We start from the raw sequence: 12,366 nt of genomic DNA, 5'->3' as shown, positions 1-12,366 counted from the left end.
ATGTGAGAAACACTGTGGTGATAGCTCATCTCCACAGTAATGAATCATCTGTCCTTGAGCCTTGTGTATCATTATTGCAAATGTTAGTCATACTATAAATTGAAGTTTGTGATATGTGAAGTTGGCGTTAGGGTATTGTTGGTATGAAAACAGTTTTTTCCTCCCCCTTTCCATTGAGAAGATAGCAGCCTCAATCACACCAGCCAGCATTTGCCACACACACATAGCTGTGTTCCATTGCAAAGGTGTGGGGCATCAAGGTTTCTAAGTAATGTTATTGATGCACTGACTTTCAGTGCAAGGTAGTATGGCAGCACACCAGCAGGATCAAGGAAACTCGGAAACTCTGTGGGAAACTTTACAGCATCCTTGGCTTCAGCCACTGTATCAGTAGACATACATTCAGTAACCTCTCCCACTAATAGAAGTAGTACTGTTCTGGTGATATCATACATAGTGTCATTTCCAGGCTCAAGAATGGCCTGTTTTTTTAACCTCGCCATACTGTAACAGTTATTTGCTTTATCTGGACAGACAAATGCAGTTTATGAGCTCCACAATGAAAGATATCACAGTGCGAAATTCATATGTCAGGTGTACATTGTCAGTTATGTCGACAGGAACTTGTCCTTCACCAATAGCTAATAATTGTTCTGAGAACACTTGTGCGCAATAATACATTACATATAATCCCATGTTTAGTTTCATCAATAATTTCTGCACCTGGCTCTATAAATATGAAAGTCTTACACATGCATCATTTATAGGAGTAGAGTTTTCGATGATGAGCAACATCTGATGAAAGTCTCCACACAGGAACACCACACATCATTTTGTGGTTACACCTAACATCTCTCAAAGTCCAGCACTCATTAGCACTCTTGTGTGTCATTGAGTGCTCATCCCACTATTACTTTGTATATCTGCAATAATGCCACATGACAGCTGGTGTTACTTACATTGCACGATGGACATTCTTGTAGTGCTGTGTCAGGCGGTAAATTGGGTGTGGAGTGGATTGTCTTTCCTCCTCCTCTTAAGGTTGATGTTGGCAGTGGCAATGGCAAGTGAAACCTCTCTGTAGCCCATACTTCAGCCAGAATTAAAATTAGTAGGAATGTTTTTGGTGTGCCTCCTGGTGCATTGACGAAATAATGCCACGCAATCCGTAATAATGCCATAGACCTGCTTCTGGCCATTATTAAATTGTGGTCTCTTGGCTACAACAAAAGCCTGCAAATTGTTGATGTCATAATGTGTAATGTGTATGCATTCTGCCTTCATCAAATGTTGGTGGCATTATGGAGCTGGCAGGCCAAGTTAATGTTTCATTGCATGTGGCCAGATATTCGTCCTCTATGATAATAGCATTTTTTTTTTTTCAAAAAAGTATGGTGCAAGCATAACAGTGTCTGCATGACTGTCTCTGAGAAAAGCTGCAAGTATGTCCTCACTCATCACCTCTTTATATTTCTGCCATAGTACAATTGGACTGCTTGGTGCTGGTCATTAGTATTATAGCAGATAGAGTCCTTATGTGATGTGGCATGGAGACCAACTTGGACAGTGCATTGTCTCCTTCAGTTAATCCCAACTTATGACATGCCTCTCGATATGTTGAACACATTCTGTCATTGACTGTTCGCAAGTCCATGAAACTATTTGGTCTGCAAAGAATGTGAAGAAACAGTCTGAGGAACTAACATTTGACATTATTTAGGTGCACCGTGTACACTCTTGCTATTGCATCTCTTGACATCATTATTTTCTGGCACATGTGTACCAAATTTTTCCTGTGGAAAAATTTCTCTGATGTGTGACACTTGTAATACTGACATTGTGTCAAGAACAATGTTAATGTTTCGTGTGGAGGGTTATTGGCATTGTGGAAACAGTTTCTTTCTTGTCCATTTTCCAAATGTATGGGGAGATGTACGGCCAAAGGATGACGTTCATCAGTGGGAATCCTAAGATGCGCAAAAGTGCCTCGTTGCTTCTGATGTCATACCCGACTAGTACTGCATCATTTCATCAGTGTTACACTCATCGCAAACATCAAATACAGCCATGTTATTCTCATTATTAATATATTTACTTACGTATTTTATTGACTTAACCCTGCTGCAGTGCTCGACATTGATGTGTGCACTGCACATTTTAGAGAATGTGGCACAATGCTGATTGTTAATTTCCACTTGTATGTGGCCGCATGTGTACATAGTCGTTGTGAACCTTCTGTCGTCTCGTAATTGGCATATGTATGGTGGATACCCATCACATCCATTTATCGCTTCCTTTATCAATGGTTGCAGATATGTTTTGGTGCACTGTTCATCCATCAACTCAGATGAATAAGGTTTGATGTGTCATGTGAACTGTGGATCCTATACTTTGTTAACAAATCAAATAGGTCATGATCCTGTGTGGGTTCCAGTAGCTCGGAGCATATGACGTTATAGGTTTATGTTGAATTTTGCTCATCAACCACAGGGTATCATGTGAGCAAGGTAGTCCTCACTTGTGCCACTTGACTTTGTGCATCCAAAATCAGACCAATCCAAAGATATGGCCCTTTTGCTAAAACTCCAAAAAGTCTCACCTGTTTCTGCCTAAATACTCTCACAAGTATATCTTAATGCTCACTTGGAATTTGCCCATTGGCGAGTACGTTCCTGACCTCTAGCCATTGTTCCTGACCTCTAGCCATTGCGGACTGCAAGCGAATGTTGTGAATAAATCCAGTCTCCTGTATTTCCTCATTTAACTCATCACATCCTGCATGTATTTATGTATTTGTCTAAGGTTGACTGTGAATGTCGAAGGAAGTATCAGTAAGGCACCACTGTTTTTTACATTTCTGTCATTTGTGACAGCATCTTTAAAGTGTACATATTCCTCAACATCTAATTGCTGTTGATTGAGATGGATGTATAGAAGGTGCCCATTCTCGCTTTTTCTATATATGTCAACCAGGAATGTATGGAACAGTTGCCAACAATTTAGTGTGCAGTTGTGCCTGTTCTTTCATACCATTATACAGTATGTGTAAAACTGTGTAGCTGACACTGTTTTATTTGTTGATTGACCAGTTGATATAACCTGCATAATATTGAAGTGGTACCTGCCCATGAGGGAAAATCATGGATATTGCTGGCTGTCATACAATCTATGAGTTTCCCATATGTGACATAGAACAGTCCTGTGGTGCTATAGAATGATGTTACTGTGCTCAACACTGTTATTTGCGATTATCTTTGTTGTCTCAACTTCTTGAGGTGCATGTTCGCCGGAATTCATGTTCACCTTGTGGCTGTTGATCTGCATGTATCACAACTTTGTAACCATCCAATGGTATTTGAGAGTGATCATAAACTGTTTGGTGTGATTGTTGTGCTGATGGATTGTGTTTTGCAACACTGGCACTTCTTGTTCATGGAACGTATGCAAGGGTGACCAGACGTCCTGATTAATCTGGACATGTCCTCCTGTTTAGCTCTTTGTCCGGGGTCCAGGCGGATTTTTACAGTGTCCGGCTTTTTCACAAAGTTGAGCGTAATACAGTTAAATTTACAATTTGTCCTGTTCTATTGCTCTTTTCTTAAATACTTTAACTATTGGCACAGCCTTCATGATAAACTCACACGATGATGGTGTTAGTAGGTGGCACCAGGATCGTCGCTGTTATCGTTGATCTACCTGTAAGCGAATGAAAATATAGATTATTTAAAATTTTCATTTCGAATCTTCACTTTGTAGTGGCTTGGCTTCCTGTAGTGCACGTGTGTTTTGTGAGTGTAATTTTTAACTGAGTGAGTTACGTAAAATATTTGGCTATGCCTAAACAAAAGTGTACATTTTCTGATGTCCTTTCCTGCAGATATCCAGCTTTAAGAAAGGGAGAAATGAATTTGTAATGGAATGTAAGATATGTGAAGCTGGAATGTACATGTCAGTGGTCAATAAAGGTAAGAAATAACTCGACAGCTTAAGTGTCAGGGTTTTATTTCATCATTTCATAGTCATTCAATTTATTTGTATTCAGAAGGTTAAAGTGCAGTTCACATGTCGTCAGCTGCTGCTTGAATTGTAGATGTAGCGGTGCGTCGAATGAAAGGAGGTGAATGGTCTTACGTTTTGCGCTTTGTAAACAATTCTGTGTTGTTGACATAAAAAAGCAATTGATGCCACACTGTCACCACAATCAATGTTTTTAATTTTTTTTATATTGTTCAGTTAACCACCACCTGACCATCAGTAGCAATTAACTTCTAGTTTTACCGGTAATTCCCGGCAGTCACATGACTTGCCCAAAGCTGATGGGTGGTATCCTCATCTGCAGTTGACCTGATTGATGTGTCCTCTTTTTTCTTCTTTTGTCCTCCTTTATGAGGCTATTTGTCCTCCATTTTAAACAGTTGCATTTGGTCACCCTATGTATGCACACCTTGTGTTTGTTTCCAGTTCATCGTTGCCTGTGAAGTATAATTGCAGGTAGTTTGGTTGATGGTTGTGTGATGGCAGTGGAGAACCAGCCTTAGTAGTAGATCTGCCCCTGTACAGGAATTGTTGTTGGAAAATTAGATTGGTTACAACCTGATATGCCAAAAGACTTCATCTGAAAGTAAGTGCTGTACTTTCTAATGCTGTGCAGCAAATCTTTCAATTTTCATGTAGTTCCTAATGTGTAATTACAAAGCTCTGTCGGTAATTGTATCATCCTGTCTAGTTTTATTTTCCTATTCTTGCAACATAGGCCAGGAATTTCTGCCGGAAACTTCTTTCTCTGGCAATCTATACACAGTGCATTTAGTTTTCCAATTTTAATGGACTAATACTTCGAGTAATTTTTATGGGAATTGTAGTCGAAGCCTTCCATTGATAAGGTGTGATGTGAATTGCACACTTGTGTATGTGGAAGGGGTTGGGAAACTGTTGTGTGCCACGAATGTGTAGGCTGCACTGCAAAACAGGGTGCTAAAGTAGGCTGATGCTGTTCACCTACAGTCGACCTGTCGTGAAGGGCAGCCTATCGCCAAGGGCTGGATAATATACTTTTTTGCCCATATCTCTGCTGTTATTGAAGCTAGGAGGTTATGAACTCCGTAGTGCTGATACTGGTGATGCCAGCTGTTTCTGTGCCATATTTGAGGGAAATCGACCCAGAAGTTTGGGAGAAGATCACAGACCTACTCACATACTCTCTGCTTTATATATATAAAAGGCAGATGTATTCTTTGGCTTGAACTTGTAAGTTCTGGAGATCTATTCCCAATGCTGTAGTCATTCTGATGTTCCTCTAATGTGGATGCCACACATTGTTTTAAACATTGTGCAACTTCAGCTATTTAATAAGTTTTTCACTGTCCTTATAGTTTTGCAGATATGAAGTGCTATCCAAAATTTGTGGTGCTACCGTCTGTTGAAAACCTTATCTTTAGACTAACAGTCACCATCACCCTCAAAGTAGTTCCCATCTGGTACACACCTGTCCCAATGCTTCTGCCACTGGTCAAACGTTTTCTGGAAGTCCTGTTCTTTGAGGGTGTTCATCACCACCAGAAATGCTTCTTGAATCCTCTCTAAAGTGTTGAACTGATGGCCTTTCAACTTGAGTTTCAGTTTTGGGAATAGCGTGAAGCCTCACAGTGCCAAATCTGGCGAGTACAGTGGGTGGGGTACGACCACCATGTTGTTTTTTACCAAAAAGGTCCTGGTGAGGAAGGACATGTGACAGGGTGCATTTTCATGATGCAGCAGCCAGTTCTCTTGACGCCAAAGTTCGGACCGTTGTCGCTGCACATTTTCACGTAGCTGTCGCAAAACGACACAGTCGGTCGTGGAATTCACTGTTTGATTGGGTGGAACGAAATCTTTGTGCACAATTCCCTTGGTATCAAAGAAAATTATGATCATGTTCTTCACTTTGCTCTTCACCCGTCTCGCTGGGATGATTTTTGCTTTGTGTCTGGGTCATAACTGTAAATCTGGCTCTCGTCCCTGGGTATAACCCATGACAAGAAGGTTAGATCATCAGATGCAGTCTGATGAATGTCCGTGCACACTTCAACTTGCTGTGTCTTCTGATCGGCAGTCAAGATCCTAGGCACAAATTTGGTGGCAACACGATGCAGACCCAATTCATCAGTCAGCATTCGTTGACTTGTCCCATAACCAATATCCACTTCATCCACAAGGTCTCAAATGGTTCGACATCGTTCCACATGAACCAATTGTTGAAGTTTGGCAACAATGTCTGCCATTGTGCGGCTAATGGGTATTCCAGTGTGAGCATCACCTACGACGTCTGTACGGCCGGCTCTGAAGCGAGCGTGCCACTCAAGCACACGTGTACAGCTCATGCTCTGTCCCCCAAGCACTTGCTGAATCATTGCAAGGGTCTCCGTAGCACTTTTCCCGAGATTCTCATGGAATTTGATACACACGTGGTGTTCTGTTCGTGGATCCATCGTAAAATTGCCACACGCCAAACACAGAGTATAATGGAAATCACTGTGGACACGCAACACATCCTCCCAGCTGAATGCCACTCCATACACTGACTCACCTGATATGCAGCTGTCGCCACCTAGTGGTGCAAAGATCTACTACTCCTATTTTCCAGATGGCAGCACCAGTTCTGAAAATTTTGGATCCCCCCTCATACATACTTAGCTGCAGCCTAATGTCAATGATTAACACACCCGCACATGCTCAGAGAAAATGTTTCTGGCTCATTGGTGTAGTAAAAACTTATATGGGTGGCAATCACAACAATCTGCCTTGTATCTGCAAAGTTTCAAGAAGCATAGTCTTTCTGCTGTCATCTCTTGGTGTGTCAGAGCCTGTACTCTCACACAGGCATTGGCGGCAGCAGGCACCACTGGTATAAAAAGAGTTAATGGCTGCACCACTTTCTTGCTCACCAGCCATCACTGATCAGTGAGGTAGAGGAAACAGGAGAGAATACACTAGCATCTTGCAACAGTTCAGGTATTAAACCCAATGTATGTCCCCTAGACAGTGGATAGTCGGTAAACACAATAATATGGAGGACACATATTCTTCTGCTCTTAGGACAACACTTCATGTGTGTAGTGTTGGTGAGCTTGAGACCAAACTAGCAACAGATGTTATAATGAGAGCTGTCAGTCTCTCCTATGACCTTGGAACTAATAGAATATACATTCATAGTGATTGAATTGTCTCAGCCTTGTATTGACTATAAATAAGAAATTTGTTTTGCCAAGAACTTAAATTTCATTCTGTATGTACAAATTTAATGTGTTATTGATGAATTTATATTTACTTATTAATAAAAGGCTGCTCCAGTTGCTGATGTCTATCTTATTTAGGTCCTTGACCTGAGTCAGAATCCACATCGAGGCCATTTACAAGTGCATCTGCAATGCATTGGCTCTGCATGTGACAGTAGTGCAATATTTAAGTTGTTCAGAGTGCCTCCATCAGCATTTACCTTCTCTGGTGTAGCTTCGTTGATTTGCCTCTAGAAGAGGATAACGCACTAACATAGAAACCTCGATTGGCTTAAATCTTGCAGTGCTGCCGCACAGAGAATGCATGTATCTCCGATCCTCTTTGATAATGTCATGGATGTGAAGGCCAAAACTGGTTGAAGACCTAAATGAAGACTACAACAGTGTCTGGAGTGGCTTTTCATTAAATGACTGTACAGTTGTGGAATAACAACATTCTCCAAACATGGAGAAATTGATGAAGTAATTAAATACACATTATTTTTTATAGGAATGGGGAATTTTTGAAGATCTTGATGCATGTGACTCATTACAGCTTAAGGAGGAGGTAAGGAAAGTCTTATTTAAATCATTACCTTCTGTGTAATCTAAATGTAATTCTCATTACAGGAGAGTGTCGATTATCCAAATGTTGGTCAACCGAACGACTGCTTAACCGAACTGTGTACTCTCTCTCATCTGTTACTCTCCCACCCTACCATCCATCGTCCCCCTCACTCTCAAACCAAGTTTCCCACAGTAGTCGCCACACTGGGCCACCGCTGGCGGAACATTGCTTCTAATGGGGCCTTCAGAAGGCGCTGCTGACCGGCCAAGCTGCCAGTCGCTGTGTTTCAACAATCAGCACACTTCTGTCAGCTTGGCACTGGCAGTAGAAGTAGCAGCAGTATCAAAGAAGTAGCAGCAGTATCAAAGCTGTCCACAGCAACAGCTGCGCCAGCTTAGAGTTGAGGCGTGCCATTCTGTGCAGTTTAAAGGATTGCCCACCCCCAAGAAGAGCTTCTCACGGTGCAAACAGTCACCTTCTGTTCTCTGTTACGATCACTTGTGTGCTTCTGCATGAAGAAGTGAACTTGACGATACAAAATGCTTAGACGTAAACGTCTTGTCCTTTCTATGAGGAACAAGTACGAGATTATTAAAAGGTTAGAAGAAGTTGAATCTGCAACTCCTTTATCCAATGAGTACAAGGTGGGGAGGCTGACAATTAAAACAAAAGATGAGCATAGCAAATTTTATAGCTAGGCTCGATTCTACTGATGGATCAATAAGCCATAAAACTATGAAGCTTGCCACTAACACAGATCTAGATGATGCTGTTCACAAGTGGTTTACACAAAAGAGATCAGAAGGAGAACCTATCTCAGGTCCCATTCTGTGTGAGAAGGCAATGCAGTTCAATGAAAAACTTGGAGGGCTTTCAAACTTTAAGGCGAGCACGGGCTGGTTAAAATGCTTCTAGTCAAGACACGGCATTCGTGAGCTTACAATACAGGAAGAAAAACTGTCGGCTGGTTCTTCAGCAGCTGATTCTTTCAAAGTCAGACTAAGGGACGTATTAAGGGAGGAAGATTATGCTCTCGAAAACATTTACAATGCTGAAAAAACTGGACTTAACTGAAAAGCTTTACCGAGAAAAACTCTTGTTTCACGTCATGAATTAGCAGCACCTGGTCCTTAAACAAGCAAGGACCGTATTACAGCTTTCGCTTGTGCTAATGCTACTGGAAGTCACCGACTGCCTATGTTCGTCGTTGGTAAAAGTAAAAAACCTCGTTGTTTCAAGCACGTTAATATGTCAGCCTTGCCTGTTGTGTACACCTCACAAAAGAGTGCCTGGATGGATAGTACGATTTTTATGAAGTGGTTTCTGGACGTTTTCATACCCTCTGTAAAAGCTCATCAGCTAAAGAATGGGAAGAGGGAGAAAACACTACTTCTCCTTGACAATGCACCAACTCATCCGTCATGTGATATTTTAAATGAAAAAGACGAGTTCATAAAGGTAGTATTTCTTCCACCTAATGTAACCTCTTTATTACAGCCCATGGATCAAGGCGTTATTGAGACTTTCAAACGATATTACAAGAAAAAATTGTTGCGTAGGTTATTGTTAGAAAGAGAAGAGGATGGAGAAGAAAGTCTCTTAAGAAATCATAAGAATATTGACTTGAAAGACACATCCTACATGATCAGCGCAGCATGGAATAGTGTAAAGGAAGAGAATTTGAAGAAAGCCTGGAATAAAATTTTGGACACAGAAGAAAATTCACAAGATATGATTGAAAATGATGAATAGAATAATATGTCTGAAATTCTCGGTAAGCTAAAAGAAATAGGTTGCCACAAATGTGATGAATAAGATGTTCATGAATGGATGAATATCGATGATGCAGATCCAGGACACCATATCATGCAGGACAGTGAGATTGTAAATGTCGTCACTGATAAAGATGACGCCTCCAGCATCTCATCAATCAGTGTTCCAGAAAGTGAAGATGAAAGTATACCAACAGCTTCTGAGCCGTTCATTTGTTTAGATACTGCCTTGCGATGGTTTGAAGCCCAAGATGAAAGTGACACAGTTTCCGATATCTGCAATGAAAAAAGTACGTGGCTTAGTTGCTCGTAAGTGTGTAGGCTTACTTAGCCAGACCAAAATAATGCTTAGACAGACCAAAATAAAGGATTTATTTAAACGTTAATTTTTTATACTGTGTATTGTTCATGCAAAATGCGTATGTAATATGTATATATTTTTGTTTAATAAATTGTACCACATACTATATATTCCTATTGAAGTTGCCTTTGTATGTTACTTTGTAATACTAAAAGAGATGCCTGTTTTTATGAATAAATTTACTGTACAGTACTTGTTTTTGGCAAATAAACATGAACAGTTCGATTATCCGAACAAACCAGTTTTCCCAACACCCATGTCCCCCAATTACTTCGGATAATCGATGCTCTACTGTATTAGTATTGTAACCAGATTAAGGGGAGACATATATGAAGTTGCAATGCTTTGGGGGGAAAAAAGAACCAAAGTTTTCAAGGCAATATAACTAAATTTGGCATAGTTGTTAAGGAATATTATGTGGAAAGACACATGCGTTTCCATGCTTATTGAAGTTATACATTTTTAATTACAAACAGTTGAAACTTATTCAACAAGGAGAGTGCAAATGTTTCTTTTTAAAACAATGTGTCAGAAAGAAATTAATATACTTTTGTACAATATTTTATATACCATTATTACAAATACCTGTGGAACAAAATATTGATATCTTCTTTTGCTAGATTTTGAAAGCTCTCCAAATTTCAGTGAGGAAAAAAATGTACCAAATCTTAGGGCTTCTCTCTTACATAAATGTCTTACTACTGTAGTAAATGAAAATTCCTTTGAGAGTATGTTTTACTATAGTATGGACCAATTGCACGCCAAATTTAAGTACTATAATTACAGTAGTTTGTGAGGAGAAGGTACATACAATTGCCAAAATGTGAGCTAGAGGAAACCTGAATCAAAGATTTTACGGTGTTTGTAGTAGGCCTTACCTTGTCTAGGTGAATCTGTGCTAACCATACACATCCTCCTCTTCATCCTGAAGCAGTCTTTCCTTTGCTTGTCCTCTTATGTTGTCTTGATTTTCAGATTAAGTAACAATAATGTCAGTTGCATCAATTCTTCTGTAATCGATTTCCTTCAGTATTGACACTTTGAAAGTTCCGGGATGAAATCCTAGCCTCTGTAAAGTCCATAGCTTAATACAGTGAAAAACTAAACAAGCATCATATGCTGCAATTTCAAAAGCAGTTGGGGAAACAAATGTTGTCTTTGGGCATGGTTTTCATGTCAGAGAGTTGTAAGTTTCATTAGAATTTTGAATTTTTCCATGTACACACTTTAGTAGAAGTTCTGGATATGCTAAACACCAAAATATTCCCTACTTTGTGACTGTGTAAAACCAGAAGAAAACACGGCAGGAATAAATAATACGAGAAAATACAGAACAAAAAAGGGATGTGGCCTTGTGCAAGCTTTTGTTAATTTCATTTTGATCACACTTATTAGTGGAATTGGAACATAATATTCAGGAACTGAAATTTCAGTACCATGTTGTGATGCAGATCCAATAAATTTTTTTTTCGCTTTCAGTTGCTTTCACATATTTACCCCCTTAACACTAGTGATAATTGGCTGTTTGTGTATGCTTTAAGAAAGTAGCCTGCAGTGGTAGCTTTGGTCTGTTAATGTGTTCACATCACTGAAGTCTCTCCTCCATTATAATACAAGCAGGACCTGATGTGTGAGTGGATGAATATCTTGCTGTACTCTGTTTTACAGTCCCTCATGAACCATATACCTAACCAAGGTGAGGTGGCACTGCTGTACTATATGTGCAACATCAACAGAGGGGTCTCTGTGGAGTGGTTCCTGTAGAGGGCAGCAGCATTTTCAGTGGTTGCGAGGTCAGTAGTCTGGATTATTGATCTGTGTTGTGACTTGCCGATCATTCAAAGTGCTGCTGCCCAATCACGCGTGTCCTCTACATGCGGCGCTGTCTGCCAGCCATGCAGTAGCCGCGCCACCTAAGTGGGCAGCCAGCGAGCGGCTGCTAGACTTGGACTCAGTGCTGATATAAATGTTACGGTGTTCACATGTCTTGCTTTGTCAACTTTCTCTGTTACTTACATGTGTTGTGTCGTCTGTGAAATATATGACGTAAAAACACTTGGCGACGAGGTAGTGGATTTTTCTTTTTCATCGTTGACCCACAGGTTTCCATGGCTACTTTAGAGCAACTATTGCAAGGTCTCATTGAACAACAAATGCTGAGACAGAAAAGCAACTGTCCACAAATCAGTGTGGATTTAGAAAGTATTGCTTGTGTGAAACTCGAGATGTCATGCAAACATGGATGAAGGGCAATAACTGGACTCCATATCCCTAGATTTCTGGAAAGCATTTCGTACGATGCCCCATTGCAAACTGTTAATGAAGGTCCAAGCATACAGGATAGGTTTGCAGATATGTGTGAGGCTTGTTGGTAGAGCCACATGGAAGTGTGATAAAACCTCTCTTGTTCTC

At 40.4% G+C, this 12,366-nt stretch overlaps 1 protein-coding gene across 1 annotated transcript in view; it reads left to right on the top strand.

The window, feature by feature from the left end:
* LOC126291488 (uncharacterized) overlaps positions 1–12,366 on the top strand; it is a 45,009-nt gene that overhangs the window by 27,474 nt on the left and 5,169 nt on the right. The window contains exon 5 of the mRNA XM_049984996.1: positions 7,765–7,821. Coding sequence (XP_049840953.1) covers positions 7,765–7,821 — 57 coding nt within the window. The remainder of the gene's footprint in view (positions 1–7,764; positions 7,822–12,366) is intronic.

This window comes from Schistocerca gregaria, chromosome 9 (genome assembly GCF_023897955.1).
Source record: "Schistocerca gregaria isolate iqSchGreg1 chromosome 9, iqSchGreg1.2, whole genome shotgun sequence".
Taxonomy (NCBI): Eukaryota; Metazoa; Arthropoda; class Insecta; order Orthoptera; family Acrididae; genus Schistocerca; species Schistocerca gregaria.
Note: the sequence above shows the minus strand (reverse complement) of the source record. Positions and strands in the feature narration are given on the sequence as shown.